The 17,027-nt window shown below is 45.2% G+C and overlaps 1 protein-coding gene across 5 annotated transcripts in view; it reads left to right on the top strand.

Annotated features, from left to right (window-relative positions):
• The window catches only part of CABIN1 (calcineurin binding protein 1), a 165,215-nt gene that overhangs the window by 20,799 nt on the left and 127,389 nt on the right, over window positions 1-17,027 (top strand). For 3 of the 5 annotated variants that reach the window (XM_017864917.1, XM_017864916.1, XM_017864918.1), the window contains exons 2-6: window positions 3,694-3,771; window positions 4,321-4,413; window positions 6,571-6,720; window positions 9,728-9,862; window positions 11,799-11,979. In XM_017864917.1, coding sequence (XP_017720406.1) covers window positions 3,769-3,771; window positions 4,321-4,413; window positions 6,571-6,720; window positions 9,728-9,862; window positions 11,799-11,979 — 562 coding nt within the window. In that variant the 5' untranslated portion in view covers window positions 3,694-3,768. The remainder of the gene's footprint in view (window positions 1-3,693; window positions 3,772-4,320; window positions 4,414-6,570; window positions 6,721-9,727; window positions 9,863-11,798; window positions 11,980-17,027) is intronic. The other 2 variants (XM_017864920.1, XM_017864919.1) reach the window with 1 other exon arrangement.

Consider the following 17,027-nt stretch of genomic DNA (forward strand, 5'->3'; position numbering starts at 1 on the left):
TTTTTTTTGGGACGGAGTCTCGCTCTGTCGCCCGGGCTGGAGTGCAGTGGCCGGATCTCAGCTCACTGCAAGCTCCGCCTCCTGGGTTTCCGCCATTCTCCTGCCTCAGCCTCCGGAGTAGCTGGGACTACAGGCGCCCGCCACCTCGCCTGGCTAGATTTTTGTATTTTTTTAGTAGAGACGGGGTTTCACCATGTTAGCCAGGATGGTCTTGATCTCCTGACCTCGTGATCCGCCCGTCTCGGCCTCCCAAAATGCTGGGATTACAGGCTTGAGCCACCGCGCCCGGCTGTACCCACTTTTTAAGTGTACAGCTCAGTGGCATTATGTATATTCACATTGTTGTGTTACCATCACCACCATCCATCTCCAAAACTCTTTTCATCTTGAAAAGTTGAAATGCTGTACCCATTAAACAGTAACTCTCCATTGCCCTCTCCCCCACTGGCAACCACCATTCTACTTTCTGTCTGTATGAATTTTCCTATTTTATTTTCCACCTGTAAGTGGAATCATATACTATTTGTTCTTTTGTATCTGGCTTATTTTACTTAGTGCAGTTTTTAAAGTTTATTTCACGTTGTAGCATGTGCTAGAGTTTCCTTCCTTGTTAAGGTGGAATAATATTCTGTTGTATGTATACACCACATGTTCATTCGTCTGTTGTTGGTCACTTGGGTTGCTTCTTACCTTTTGGCTGTTGTGAATAATGCTGCTATGAACATGAGTGTACAAGTGTCTGTTCAAGTCCCTGCTTTCATTTATTTTGTGTATGTAGCCAGATGTGGAGTTTCTGGGTCATGTAGTAATTCTGTATTGTATTTTTTGAGGAACTGCCATACCCTTTTCCATAATAGCTGTACCGTTTTACATTCTCACCAGGAATGTACAGACTCCAGTTTCTCCAGGTCCTCATCAATACTTGTATTTTCTGACTTTATTTTGCTTTGATAACAGCCTAGATGGAGGGTTTTAATGCTATAGTTTCTACTTTTTTCATATTGTATAGTGGTCCCAGTATCCATCTTGGCATAGCTTATGATAAAGCTGCAGTTTCTGGCCAGGCACGCTGGCTTACCGTAATCTCGTGCCTGTAATCCCACCACTTTTTGAGGTCGAGGTGGGTGGATCACCTGAGGTCAGGAGTTCGAGACCAGCCTGGCCAACATGGTGAAACCCCATCTCTACTAAAAATACAAGAAATTAGCTGGGTGTGGTGGCAGATACCTGTAGTCCCACCTACTCAGGAGGCTGAGGCAGGAGAATTGCTTGAACCTGGGAGGTGGAGGTTGCAGTGAGCCAAGATCGCACCACTGCACTCCAGCCTGGGTGACAGAGACTCTGTCTCAAACAAACAAAACAAACACAAAACTGCAGTTTCCAAACTTTTGATTAGCGGTATTCTTTTTTTTCTAAATGTGGAACCCAGGAGATAAAACAGCTATCAGTCTAGGAAGGGTTTGGATCTTCTTTGTCTGTGAGAAAGTACTTCCTTCCTTTCATGAACCCTAGGAGAACTCAGAGCATATTTGTGAAAGCCTGTGCTAGAAGTCATTGCTGTAAGCACTGATGACAGTAGCAGTCATTGTAAATTTATTTTATTATTTTTAATAGAAACAGGGTCTCATCTTATTGCCCAAGCTAATCTCAAACTCCTAGGCTCAAGTAGTCCTTCCACCTAAGCCTCCCAAAGTGCTGAGATTACATGAGCCACTGAGTCCAGCCACTAGCAGTTATTTTAATTGATAAAAGTGGAGCATGTGTTCAATCTGTCTGTTTAAGGCTTGTCCTACTGCCTGCTGGGCTCTCCCAGGCCCTTCTGCCAGCCTCTCAGCTAGGACTTTTAACGGCTTCTCCTGCCCTCCCTGACGTATTTGGTAGTGTCCATATTCCTATCCCAGTTCCTCGGGCCAGCCTCCCAGGTGTCAGGTCCTGTGAGTCTACCTCCTAGTGGGATTCCCCTTCATCCCTACTGTCACGGGTCCATCTGGGATCCTGGCATCTTTTTAAAAATTAGAGCTTTATAATTTACATACCATGTAGTTCACCTAAAGTGTACAAATTCAGTGGTTTTTAGTATATTAACAGAGTTGTGTAACCACCACCACAATCAGTTTTAGAACATTTTTGTCATCCCAGAAAGAAACCCTAAACCTCTTGGTGATTGCTCCTCAATTGTCCTTCTCCCCAAGCCCACTAAACCAGCGGTCCCCATCTGTTTGGCACCAGGGACTGGTTTCTTGAAAGACAATTTTTCCATGGACCAGAGGCAGAGGGCAGGGATAATTTCTGGATGAAACTGTTTTACTTCACATCGTCAGGCATTAGTTAGAGTCTCGTAAGGAACGCACAACCGAGATCCCTCGCATGCACAGTTCACAATAGGGTTTGTGCTCTTAGGAGAATCCAATGCTTCTGCTAATCCAACAGGAGGCAGAGCTCAGGCAATAATGCTTGCTCACCTGCCACTCATCTCCTGTACTGCCACTCATGGACCAGTACTGGTCCATGGCCTGGGGGTTGGGGACCCCTGCACTAAACTACTTTCTATCTCTGTAGATTTGTGTATTCTGGACATTTCAGATAATTGAAGTCAGAAAATATACGCTCTTTTGTGTGTGACTTCTTTCATTTAGTGTAATGTTTTCAAGGTTCTTGCGTGTTGTAGCATGTATCAGAACTTTATTCCTTTTTATGACTGAATAATAAATACTTCCTTGTATGGACATACTTCGTTTTATTTATCCATTCATAAGTTGATGGACATTTAGGTTGTTTCCACCTTTTAGCTTTTAGAAGTAACGCCTCTGTGAACACTCATGAACAAATTTTTGGCGTGGACATGTTTTCATTTCTCTCGGGTAGATACACATAGGAGTGGAATTCCCTGGTCATGTGCTAGCTCTGTTTAACATTTTGAGGAACTAGCAGACTGTTTTCCACAAGGGCTGCACCAGTTTACATTCCCAGCAACAATGCATGAGATTCTAAATCTCCACATCTTTGCCAATCCTGTCATCTTTTGCAGCCTCCAAACTAGTCTGCCTACCTCTAATTATTTTTCTATTATCTTTCTAAAACATAGGCAAAACATTTTGTTCTCCCTAAAACATCCATTGGTTCCCTGTTGCCTACAGATAAAGTTCATGGCCTCTGTGTTGTGGCTTGGCCCTCAACTACCTTTCCAATCTCCATTCACATCCCCACTCTAAGGCCTTGTCTTCTAATTTTCCCATCACACCTCACTCTCCCTGCCTCTTTGCTTCACTGTCTTCCACTGCAGTGTATTCTGTTCTTCAAGGTTTAATGCAGTAACTTACTCCTTTGCCTTCCTTAATCCCTTTGAATGAATTGTTCTTTTCTGCCTTTAGATGTTGCCTGTGTTTCTTTTCGTATCATTTCAGCTTTTGAAAAAAATAATAGGCTTGTTACCTCTGCTAGCAGTGATCCCTGGGGGCAGGGATTGTTGTCACTCTTTTGTGTGCCTGACACCTGGTGCATTGCCAGGAAATGATGAATGCTATCGTGAGGGACCAAGGAGCTCCTTGTGTGTTAGACCACACTGCTGTCCCAAGGCAGCTCTTCACTGGCCTGTCTGCATAGAGCTCAGGACTGGTTCCTGGTGGGCCTTGGCACTGTGACCTTCCTGGTTCTTCATACGCCTTGTCTCAGTTTGTCCTATTTCCTTTCTAGGAGAGTTGTGGACTGGGGCAACCTTTGCCAGTGATGAGAAGTAATGCTGCGTGGCAGTGCTGAATCTCTCTGAATATGGTAAGGACTGATGCCTGCCTGTTTTGCGGACATCAGTGTTCTTATGTTACTTTACTCCTGGGGGTGAGGAGCATTTTCGTGTTAGACTCTGAAGGCTCTTATTATGGAATAGCCTTTCTCCCAGGAGAGCTGTTGGCACCTTTGAGGGTATGAGATTGCTTGCCTAATGGTTGAAGCGACTTGCAGGACTTTGTCACAGTTGCTGGAAACACATAAAGTTAACATGTTTTGTTGAAATCTGTTGTTCCATTACCTTCTGCTATGTTGAGCTGTTGCTGGGGTGTCCCCAGTGTCTGTTGCTTTTGCGGTAGACGGTACCCAGGACATACTTTCTGCACAGATTGCCATAACCCCCCCCACCGGCCGCCGTTATTTATTTTTTTTCTTTAGAGTATGATTTTTGTTCATTCCCTACATCTGAGAAGGCCATAGCTTTTCAAGGTAGAATAGATCATATGCTGGAGCAGAATTGTATTCATCTGTGGGTATTTGAAGAGATGAGTGACATCTCGAAGCAACTTGTCTCTTCCACCAAACCCCTGTTTCTAGATTCGAATTGCAGCCTTAAATGCCAGCTCCACCATTGAGGATGATCATGAAGGAAGCTTTAAAAGTCACAAAACCCAGACAAAGGAGGCTCAGGTATGTAATGCAAGGTCTTCTCTATAGGTGGACCTTCTCATTTCTATAGATGCTACCTCATTTTAAATGCATTTAGACATCTCCTCAGTGGAGTTTTAGGGGGAAATACCATTTTGAAAGATGGTTAGCTCTCCATCTCCTGTTAAACCTGTTTTGCTTAGGAGACAATCATACTTAGGAGAAATTATATTTGTTCTGTCAGTGTATGTGAAGGCCATTTCAGCCCCCAGGCCCACTTCCATGCACCCCATTCCTTGTGCAGCCCTCAGGGGTTGGGATACCCAGGGAATGGTAGAATATTAATGGTAGATGGTGCTTTGAGGTTCCCTAGTGTATTGCCCTCATTTTATAGTGTGACGAGACTCTTGAGGGGAGCAACCTAGACTGGGATCACCCTCCAGGTTAGTGAGGGAGCCAGGTCCAACCTCAACTTCCTAGATTGTTGGTCACTCCTCTTTCCCATGAGGCCTGGCATCTCTTCCATTTCAGCCTTCCTTCTTTCCATCCATTCATCTCTATACCTTTGTTCTATCCTAGTGTAACAGGGATTTGCTCCTGCCTTTGTTTTCCCTGAAATAAACATATGCCTCCTTCCCCACCCTCCTGCATTTTATGGTAGAAATCAGGACAGTTCCAGAGCTGTCTCAGAAGTCTACTAATCACCTGTCCCTAGTCTGTAAGGCATGTCAGTGAGGTTCAACCTACCCAGTGCCCCCTCCCTCCCACAGGAGGTTGTCATCCTCCCCAGGCAATGATCAGGCTGTGGCAGAGTGGTGAGTAGAAAAACATGGAAACCATGCTGGGCGCGGTGGCTCATGCCTGTAATCCCAGCACTTTGGAAGGCTGAGGTGAGCGGATCACTTGAGGTCAGGAGTTCGAGACCAGCCTGGCCAACATGGTGAAACCCCGTCTCTACTCAAAGTACAAAAATTAGCTGGGTGTGGTGGTGCACGCCTATAGTCCCAGCTACCAGGGAGGCTAAGGCAGGACAGTAGCTTGAACCTCAGAGGCGGAGGTTGCAGTGAGCGGAGATCATGCCACTGCACTCCAGCCTGGGCAACAAAGCGAGACTCAGTCTCAAAAAAAAAGAAAAAACAACGGAAATCAGTTTTTGTTTATTTTAAGAGGCAGGGTCTCACTCTGTTACCCAGGCTGGAGTGTAGTGGCATGGTCACAGATGATTGTAACCTCTAACTCCTGGGCTCAAGCAGTCTTTCTGTCTCAGCCTCCTGAGTAGCTTAGGACTACAGACACCAGGCCACCATGCCCAGCTGATTTTTAAATTTTTTGTAGAGACAGGAGTCTCTCTATGTGGCCCAGGTTGGCTGTGAACTCCTCGGTTCACACCTTGGTTTCCTAAAGTGCTGGGATTATAGATGTGAGCCAGTGTGCCTGGCCTCAATGCAAACCATTCACACTGAACTTTTTACTCACAACCCTTCTGACATCATATGTTTGGGGTATTTTTCCCACATACCAACCAATTCTCCAACTCTCCATACACCAACTGGGTGTCCTACAATTCAATTATGACACTAGCTATCCAGAGTTAGTGTCAGACTCCGCAGCACTAACAGCTCATCCCACAAAACTGCCCTCACTTCAGATGCCAATTGCAAGCATTGAGTGCCAGGATACCTATACTTCTGTCCAGCTGGGCTATAAAATCAGGGATTCTTACCTCCTACCGCTTTTAGGTTTGATAATTTGCTAGAATGACTCATAGGACTTAGGAAAACACTTTATCTACATTTACCAGTTTATTATGAAAGATACAACTCAGGAATAGCCAAGTGGAGGAGATGTTTATGGCAAGGTATGAGGTGGATTCAGAGAGCTTCCGTGCCCTCTCCAGGTGCGGCACCCTCCCAGCACCTTGATGTTGTTCACCAACTCAGCAGCTTTCTGAACCCTGTCCTTTAGGGTTTTTAAATAGAGATGCCATCACATAGGCATGATTGATTAACTCATTGGTGATCAGCTCAATCTCCAGCCTCTCTTCCCTTCCTGGAAGTTGGGAGGTGGGGGAGCTGAAAGTTCCAGCTATCTAATCACATGGTTGGTTCCTCTGACTGTAGCCCTGCCTTACACACATTTTTGGCTTAAAAAAGACAGATCTTTATGCTGTATGAAAACATCTCTTGTCTTGATTTGCAGGAAGCAGAGGCTTTTGCATTGTACCACAAGGCCCTTGATCTGCAGAAACATGACCGGTTTGAGGAGTCTGCCAAAGCTTACCATGAGCTCTTGGAGGCGCGCCTGCTGCGGGAGGTGAGGCACCAGCAGGCCAGGCAGTGTGCCTTATTGGTTAGTGCATGGACTGTGGGGCTGGATGCTCTGGGCCTTACCTCTGCTCTCCCATTTCTTGGCTGGGGAACCTCGAAAACATTATTTCACCTCTCTGCCCGTATTTCCCCACCTCTAGGGTATCTGCCTCATTGAGTTTTTATGAGGGTTGAGTAAATCCAGTGAAGCATGTAGAATGATTCCTGGTGTAAGTGCTTATTAAAGGCCAGCTATCGTTATTACTTAATCTTCACAACCACTCTGCCCAGTAGCTGGATTTTACAAATGTGAAAACTGAGGCTTAGTGAGGTCTTGATGGCTCAAAGCCATCCAAGTAAGTGAAGCATTCAAACCAGAATTGGAGTTCATGGTTTGCTGATACCTAATGATCCTATTGGCAGCACATTTTAGCAAATGCCGTTTGAGTGAAAGACCATGAACTTGGGAAGTCTGTATAGACATGCCACGGAGTTTTGAATATAGTCAGAAGGATTGGGGACACTGGTTACAGCAGAGAGGGGCAGTCAGAGCAAGACCTGGTCCCAGCATGGGGACTGTGGTAGTGGTGAGTGAGTTAATCCTTGAGTTGACTGTAGATGTTGACTGGAGGTTTGGGAATTGGTCCCAACCTGAAATTAATTTAGGAAGGTGTATATTTCATTAGGAGGAAAGGCGTTTGTTTTCAAGTACTCAAACATGCAGATGATGTGCATTAAGGAAGCAGATAAGCTCCATGGGTGTTTACTGGACTGCACAGTCCTTCAGTTGAGCAGAGTCTCCTACAGTGCTAGGCATGCAGACACTTGCAGACATGACTCAAGCACACCAAAAACCTTGATGGTTTTTGCTGCCGATGACATAGAGAATACTGAGTTCTAATTGTCAGGAGAAAGCATCTATTCCTTCTCTCACTCAAGGTTTTTCTTTGTATTTCTAATTATATAGCTTGTTAAGATTCTTTGGTTACTGATTACAGTGCCTTGGAATTAGGGGTATGGAACTTGTGACCGCCTCCTCTCCTGTTAGTAGGAAGTGGGTGAGGACCCAGAGAGGGAAAATTAGTTTATTCTATACTTACTGAGCTTTGGTTATGGACCAGTTGGTGGGCATGTTGGTCTTCCCTCTCGGGCCATGGTGGAATGCCGGGTGGGCCCAGCATCCAACAGTTGCTAGGCAGGAGCCTTTTACCTAAGGGCATGGTCATGTGTCAGCCTTTTAGTTGTAGGTGTGTGCATCTTTCTGTGCGCATTATATCACTTTCAGCCTTATATCACTTTCAGCCTCACAAGGTTGTTTTAGCACCCTCCTTGCTTATAATAGTAAAAACATGCTCATTGTAAGCAACTGAAAAATACGGAAAATATATAGAACAGTTTCTTTTTACACTCACATTGCATCGGCATACTTAATGTTAATTACATAATTACAGTTTTGCAGAAGATTGGCATAAATAGGTCCTGGACCACAGCTGACTCCTAAGAAGCATTCAGCCTGACTGGTGGGTGTTCTGGAGGGACTTGCTGGGGCAAGCCTTTCATGGTGAATGGAGAGTGGTGCTGAATGTAGGTAGTCTGTTAGGTGGAGATTAGTTAAGAGCATCCACTGTTATGTGCATGTGCATGTGTATTGCTGACTGTTTAGTCTGAAGTAGACTCACTCAGTCTCTGTAAATTTGTTCCCACTATTGTTTGAAGAGTTCTGTACCTGGAGGGACAGAGGTACCTGGGATCCAGCCCTGGTCAGCTGGTTCTTGGAGGCCTTTTTGTATGATAAGTCAGATGATGGTAGAAGATAACTGAATGGGGCTTCATTTGAGCTTCTCAGTCTTAAAGAAGTTCCTTAAGACCTCCGAGGTAGGTAGATTCTTGGATTAGTCAAGGGATGCTTCCTGAGGGTGGCATGTCTTTGGGTCTTACCTGTTCAGAACATGAAGAGCAATGTGTGGAAGCCACCTGTCCCAGGAAAGAACTTCTTGGTGCCCCTGAGTTTTTTCTGTTAGAAAATGTTTTAGTTGGGCCGGGCGCGGTGACTCAAGCCTGTAATCCCAGGACTTTGGGAGGCCGAGACGGGCGGATAACGAGGTCAGGAGATCGAGACCATCCTGGCTAACACGGTGAAACCCCGTCTCTACTAAAAAATACAAAAAACTAGCCGGGCGAGGTGGCGGGTGCCTGTAGTCTCAGCTACTCAGGAGGCTGAGGCAGGAGAATAGCGTAAACCTGGGAGGCGGAGCTTGCAGTGAGCTGAGATTGCGCCACTGCACTCCAGCCTGGGCGACAAAGCGAGACTCCGCCTCAAAAAAAAAAAAAAAAAAAAAAAAAAAAAAAGAAAGAAAATGTTTTAGTCTTTGTCCTGTGGTTGGAGCAATAGTTTTCTAATCAGCAGTTTCTTAGAATATAAGGTCATTAAAGCTGTAATGAAATAACTTTTCATATTAAACATATTTGCAATTCTTACAGTCTTTCAGCTCACTTTAACTCTTGATATTTAGGGTAGGAATTATTTTTCTTAATTACAGAGGTTAGACACTAATGTTTTAGTTAAATTAACAATTGTCTATGCTCATGTGATGTGTTATAGAGTTGGGAGCTCAGCCTGTTGATTCCTAATCTTGGAATGCCTGGGGTGAAGCTCTAGGCCTTTGCCCCCAGATAGCCGGCTCACACCTTGTCTTTCATCTTATACCTTGAACTGCTGGCTGGGTCTACCTATGCTGTAAATGTTATTCTCTAGGCTTGAACCCTCAGGCATGGCAGTAGTGGTGGGGCAGCTTCTCTCTGTCTCTATGGATGCCCAGACTGTCTGCAAACTATTAATACCTCAGGGTGGTCTGTTCTTCCCTGAGCGCTTGGAGTAGGAGTGGTCTTATAAGAACACATGGTGCAGTGCCTTCGTTTTCCAGCGGTGGACGACACTAGACTGGCTCAAGGGCCTGCAGCAGAGGCCAGCCTGGAAGCCAAGTATCCTGCTGGCTGCTTGCTGAGGCTGCAAGGCCTAGTTGTCACTTCTGTTTCTGTTTTGTTCACAGGCAGTTTCATCCGGTGATGAGAAAGAGGGGTTGAAACACCCTGGGCTGATACTGAAATATTCCACGTATAAGAACTTGGCCCAGCTGGCAGCCCAGCGGGAGGATCTGGAGACAGCCATGGAGTTCTACTTAGAGGTATGGTTTTGGCAGTGCTTAGCTTCCTTGGTGTTTTGAAAGCTCTTGGTGGAGGGGATGAGGTTGGGGTCTTGTGGGCCAGAAAGAAGAGTTTGTAGTGGTGGATCACCAAGCTATAGTACCCAAGGCTCTAGGGTAGGTCCATAGGTGATAACGATTAGTACTGACCAGGCCTGGAGACCAGGGGCTGGGGCAGAGCACATGCTTGGATGCAGAGGACTGCGTGTGAATTCTTCCTTTGCTGCTCAGTGCATGTGTGGCTGTGAGTGAGTGATTCAGTCTTTTGGTGTCTCTAGGTCTACACCAATATAGTGGGAATAATAAAAAAGAGCGTAGTTGTGAAAGTTAAGTGAGTTGGTATGCATAATAGTATGAAAACCAAAGTCTGAAACTGAGCATTCAATATGTTAATACTTCCAGCCATAATAGTATTGCTGTTATTTCATGTTACTATAAGTCTGTCTGTGGGCACCTCTAAAGCACCAGACACTACACTATTTGCTTCCTATGTGTACACTAATCCTCATGCTATCTTGCAAGGAAGGAGTCTTTATCCTCACTTTAGTGATGAGGAAATAGAGGCTCAGCATCATTCTGCTAATCAGTGTTGCAGCAGGGATGTGAACCAAGGTTTTTCTTCAAAGTACATGAGTTTTCTTGAATCCCATAAGACTCTCATTTTTTCAAGTTTTTTTGAAGACAGGTTCTCAGTTTGTTGCCCATGCTGGAGTGCAGTGGCATAATCAGGGCTCACTGCAGCCTCGAACTCCCAGGCTCAAGCGATCCTCCGACCTCATGCCCCCAAGTAACTGGGACTATAGACATACACCACTGCACCCAGCTAATTTTTTGTATTTTTTTTTTTTTTTTTTTTTTTTTTTGAGATGGAGTCTGGCTCTGTCGCCCAGGCTGGAGTGCGGTGGCCGGATCTCAGCTCACTGCAAGCTCCGCCTCCCAGGTTTACGCCATTCTCCTGCCTCCGCCTCCCAAGTAGCTGGGACTACAGGCGCCCACCTCATCGCCCAGCTAGTTTTTTGTATTCTTTAGTAGAGACGGGGTTTCACCGTATTAGCCAGGATGGTCTCGATCTCCTGACCTTGTGATCCACCCGTCTCGGCCTCCCAAAATGCTGGGATTACAGGCTTCAGCCACCGCGCCCGGCCAATTTTTTGTATTTTTAATAGAAATGGAGTTTCGCCATGTTACCCAGGCTGCTCTCGAACTCTTGGACTCAAGCATTCTGCTCACCTCAGCCTCCCAAAGTGGGATTACAGGTGTGAGCCACCATGCCTGGCCCATATTTTCTTTTCTTTCTTCTCCTTTTACTTCTTTTACTTATTAAATATGTAAGGAATATAGATATTCAGATTGACAAAATATATCAAGAAAATGGGGAGACTGAGGCAGAAGATCACTTGAGGCTAGGAGTTTGAGACAAGCCTGGGCAACATACTAAGGCCATGTCTGTACAAAAAAATTGCAAATTAGCTGGGTGTGGTGATGTGCCATTGTAGCCTCAGCTACTCAGGAAGCTGAGGCGAGAGGATTGCTTGAGCCCAGAAGTTTGAGGATGCAGTGAGTTATAATCACACCACTGCACTCTTGCCTGGGAAGTAGAGTGAGACCCCGTCTCAAAAAAGAAACTTTTTTAAAAAAAGTTCTAAGTTAAATAACTTGGTCCCTGTAACTTTTTATGTGTCATTATCGCTCTAGATCTTGGAAACGTGTGACTCCAGGAAAGATGAGCTGGCATTGCTTCTCAGTTATAAGATAGTCATGGCACTTTTGCCATATCCCTGGGTAGTTCGAGTGGCTGTGCCAGTGCTGTGCTCCTCCTGTCCCCGGGGTGCCTGCTCAAGGAGAGATCTGACTTTGTGTGTGTGTGTGTGTGCGCGTGTGTGTGTGTATGTTTGCCCTCTGCTTGTGTTGCTTCCAGGCAGTGATGCTGGACTCCACAGACGTCAACCTGTGGTATAAGATTGGACATGTGGCCCTGAGGCTCATCCGGATACCCCTGGCTCGCCATGCTTTTGAGGAAGGGCTGCGGTGCAATCCTGACCACTGGCCCTGCTTGGATAATCTAATCACTGTCCTCTACACCCTCAGTGATTACACAAGTGAGTCATGCTTTAATGCTTCCTTCCATGTGCCAGTGGTTTTTGGAACAGCAGAGGAAAGGTAATTTGGATAAACCAAAAGCCAAAGTTAACACTGAAGGGCTTTGCCAGACTGTCAGGGAGAATGGAAATGTTCTTAGATTTCTGCTTTATTCTGCATCTCTTTCTTGATTTGTTAAATGCCTTGTAGTAATAAAGTAGCATGTTTTCTGAATGATTTCACTTTTGGCTAATTTTTTTTTTTTTTTCTTTGCAAGGTTTTGTTTGTTTGACAGAAGAAATGGCTGTCTTATTTCCTCCCTGCACTGTCCCATTTTGTGTGTCTTAGTCTGTTTGGGCTGCCATTAAAAAAATACCATAGATTGGGTGGCTTAAAGAAATTGCCTGGGTATGTTGCCTCACGCCTGTAATCCCAGCACTTTAGGAGGCCAAGGCAGGCAGATCACTTGAGCCCAGGAGTTTGAGACCAGTCTGGGCAACATGGTGAAACCCCGTCTCTTCAAAAAATACAGAAATTAACTGGGCTTGATGGTGCATGACTGTCATCCCAGCTACTCGGGAGGCTGAGGTGGGAGGATTGCTTCAGTCTGGGAAGTCGAGGCTGCAGTGAGTCGAGGTTGTGCAACCGCACTCTTGTCGGGGTGACATAGTGAGACCCTGTCTCAAAAACAAAACGAAACAAAAATAAATATTATCTAGATCAAATGTGGGTAAGATTTGAGGTACAATTCATCCTGAGACAAAATTCCTCTCCAGTTGTGAACTTGTGAATACAGATAAATTATGTGCTTCCAAAATACAATAGTGGAATAGATACAGAATAAACATTTCCATTCCAACAGGGAAATAATAGGAATGCAGGAAAGGGTGATGGGTCCCAAAACTTAGCAAACTTAGCAAGGCAAATTTGAGGTCCTAGGGCTCAGGAATAATTCTCTTTGCTCCGCCCTTGATGCTCCGCCCTTGATGCCCACTGAGGTGGCAACATCACCCTCATGGCACATAGGTAGAGGGACAAGCCCCACCCTTTTGGCTTGGCAAGATGCTGGGTTGAGACATCCTGGCCTATGCAAACTGGAGAAGTGGCCCCACCCTTTAAGGAACTAGCCCTAGCCTCTTGGTGTGTGGTGGGAGTGGCAACTCAAATGATCTTTGAATCACCTTTGAGGTTCTTCTTCCTTTTCCTTGAAGGATAACATATATTTTTGATGTTCTTTCATTCTTTCTCATTTTTTCTGTTCCCATTAGTCCCCACTAGCAGTGTTTCTGCCATTATAATCCCACCTTTTTGGCTTCTGCTGAGGTGCCTGATTAAATCTGTGGTTCATACCCCCACTGATCTTATAAGGAAATTGTTGGTCAGCCACACACATAGTGTTCTTAGAACAAAGTTTCTCAATTTTTGCAGTATGGGTAGACAGAATTTTCTAAATCTTTAAGTTCTGGTTCCTTTTTGCTTAACAATGCCTTCTTATTTTCTCTATTTTAGCATTTCGGTATAAGCAGCCAGGAGGAACTGGGCTATGCCTTTAATACTTTGCTTAGAAGTCTCAGCAAAATAGCCAAAATTTCATTGCTTACAAATTCTACCTTCCACAAAACACTAGAACATAGACATAATTCAGCCAAGTGCTTTGCTACTTTATAACAAGGATCATCTTTTCTTCATTGTCCAATAGCATGTTCTTTATTTCCATTTGAGATCTCAGCAGAATTGCCCTTGATGTTTATATTTCTACCAACATTCTGTACATGATTATTTATTCTCTAGGAAGATGGAAGCTGTCTCTGTACCTCTTCTCTTCTCTTCTTTCTGAGCCCTCATCAGAATCACCTTTTTTTTTTGAGACGGAGTCTCACTTTGTCACCCAGGCTGGAGTGCGGTGGCATGATCTCAGCTCATTGCAAGCTCCACCTCCCAGGTTCATGCCATTCTCCCACCTCAGCCTCCGGAGTAGCTGGCACTACAGGTGCCCACCGCCAAGCCTGGCTAATTTTTTGTTTTTGTATTTTTAGTAGAGATGGGGTTTTACCGTATTAGCCAGGATGTTCTCAGTCTCCTGTCCTCATGATCTACCCGCCTCGGCCTCCCAAAGTGCTGGGAGGCTGTGAGCCACTGCGCCTGGCCCAGAATCACCTTTAACAATCCTTACATACCAATATTCACTTTTTCCAGTGTACTTCTCAAAACTCTTTAAGCCTATCCCCAGTTCTAAAGCTCTTTCCAACACCAGACGTGGTAGCTCATGCGTGTAGTCCCAACACTCTAGGGGGCTGAGATGGGAGGATTGCTTGAGCCTAGGAGTTCAAGAATAGCCTGGGCAAGATAGTGAAACCCCATTTAAAAATATGTTTTTTTTAATTAGCTGGACGAGGTGGTGCCCATAACCACTTTTTAAATCTTTTTAATTGAGGCAAAACGTACATACAATAAGGTGCATAAATCTGAGACCTATCAGTTTGTATACGTGAAAACATGTCAAGATACAGCTCATGTGCAGCGCCCTGGAAGGCAGGTTACTTTGGGTCCCTTCCACTTTTTACAGCCTTCTAAGGCAACCTTGATTTCTCCTTTTTGTCACCAAAGATTAACTTTGCCTGTTGTTGAACTTTCTGTAGGTAGAGTCAGTTCCTTTTAAGGAAAGCGTGTGCTTTCCTTAACCTGGCCCCTTCTGCTTGTTATCCTGCCTGTGAGCGCACCCATGTGGGGCACAGCAGTCACTACGTCTTCTTATTTTTGTGTAGTCTATTTTGTGCGTTTGCACAATGTAGCCATTCTGTACATGGGCATTTGGGTTATTTCCAGATTTGGGTTCTTAGTCATAACCTGCTATGAACATTCTTGTATATGTCTTTCAGTGAACATATGCACTCATTTCTGTAGGTTGCCCCTCATTTCACTCCCACCAGCAGAATATGATAGTTCTACAAGGCCATGTTTTGACTCTAGCAGTTTCTTCTTCTGGAGGCTTTTAGTCTCTTCTTGGATGCTCCTCCTACAGTTTGGGACCATCTTTGGGGTTCAGCCTTCCTTCCCCACCAACTTCTTTAGTTCTTTGCACCCCTCTCTCATTGTAGAAGAAGTTATGCTTGGTAAACTCAAGTCTTTGTGGGAAGATTTGGGTTGGAGCATTGTATTAGGGTTCTCCAGAGGAACAGAACTAATAGGATGTATGTACATATATAGAAAGAAATTTATTATAAGGAATTGGCTCATGTGGTATTGGTAGCTGACAAGTTCCAAGATTTACAGGGTGAGTCAGCAAGCTGCAGACTCAGGAGTGATGGTGTATAGTTCCAGTCCAAGTCCAAAGGCCTGAGAACCAGGAGAATTGATGGTATAGTTTCAGTCTATAGGCTGGCAGGCCCAAGAAGAGCTGATGTTTTGGTTTTAGTGAGAAGGTAGGAAAAAAAAAACCCAATGTCCCAGTTCGAAGGCAGTCAGGCAGAAAATTCTCTTACTCGGGGAAGATCAGCCTTTTGTTCTGTTTAGGCCTTCAACTGACTGGATGAAGCCCTCCCATGTTAGAGAGGGCAATCTGCTTTACTCAGTCTACTGATTTAAATGTTAATCTCATGCAAAGACACCCTCACAGATACATCAAAAATAATATTTGGCCGAAGTCTGGATATGCTGTAGCCCAGTCAAATAGACACATACAATTAATCATAACAGGGACTGAACTGATACATACACCTGTGAGAGCCCTGATAGATTTGACAGTCATTTAAACAAAAAAATTAAAGCAGCATGTTAAATTGACTCTCAGTGGCATTTTATACATTTGATATGAGTACGGAGGGATGCTGCTGGGTTAAGGCCTGCTGACTGCCTCTTGTTCTGAGATTTGCCAGGCCTCACCTCTGCAGGACTGTAGGGTGGCTAGTGAGTTTAACTTGCTACAGCTAATGTGCCTACTGGGAACCAGCATCATCCAAGTGCTCAATGCCTTCTGGGTTTTCTCTCTGGAAGTCATTGATGGCCACCCTTCAAGTTTCATGTGGTCTCAGAGAAACCATGTACCTTATTTGGCTGATGCAGGCACCTTTGGACCATCTATTGAGCAGCTTGGACTGGCTGGGATTGTACAGACCTCTCCTTGCTCACAGGCTGCACAGCCTTTGTGCACCTTGGGGCGTATGGCCCTGCTGAGCATTGTGGCCAGTTTCTGCTCTCTCCTGCCAAGCACACTAGGAGCGCATCACTTCCTCCTCTCCCAAGGCTTCCATGTGCAGATTTCTACTTGTGCTCTGGTTTTCCTCCCTGTGTTGCTTCTCACTCCTAGGTGCTTCATTTTCTAGTTATTCTTGATAGGAGTGACTTGCAGTCCACCTGCACCAAACTGAGAAGCTGGGCAGGGCATGATAGTGGACCCAGTGTCCAGGCAGAGCTGGCACCCTGCTGCAGTATGCTGTTTCTCTGTGTGTTCACTGGTGAGACCTGGACTGTTCCCAATTACAAGTGCTGAAAGCTTTCATAATTTATATCATAGTTCTGCTTTGTGAATCCATGCCATCCCATTTTTTCTGTGTGTTTACCTGTTACTGTCTCCATTCCTGGAGGAGCTGGAGTTGGCACAGACTTTCCAGATTAATTACTTGAGGAGGCTCATTATTACATTGACACGAATGATGTACATGTCTTAAATTGCGGCCGGGCGCGGTGGCTCAATCCTGTAATCCCAGCACTTTGGGACGCCAAGACAGGCGGATCACGAGGTCAGGAGATCGAGACTATCCTGGCTAACACGGTGAAACCCCGTCTCTACTAAAAAATACAAAAAACTAGCCGGGCGAGGTGGCGGGTGCCTATAGTCCCAGCTACTCGGGAGGCTGAGGCAGGAGACCCGGGAGGCAGAGCTTACAGTCAGTGGAGATCGCGTCACTGCACTCCAGCCTGGGCGACAGAGCGAGACTCTGTCTCAAAAAAAAAAAAAAAAAGGTTTTTTTTTTTTTTTTGAGACAGAGTCTCGCTCTGTCGCCCAGTCTGGAGAGTCAGTGGCGGATCCCAGCTCACTGCAACTCCGCCTCCGGTTTACCGCCATTCT

Source organism: Rhinopithecus bieti, unplaced genomic scaffold (assembly GCF_001698545.2).
Source record: "Rhinopithecus bieti isolate Rb0 unplaced genomic scaffold, ASM169854v2 scaffold_80299, whole genome shotgun sequence".
Taxonomy (NCBI): Eukaryota; Metazoa; Chordata; class Mammalia; order Primates; family Cercopithecidae; genus Rhinopithecus; species Rhinopithecus bieti.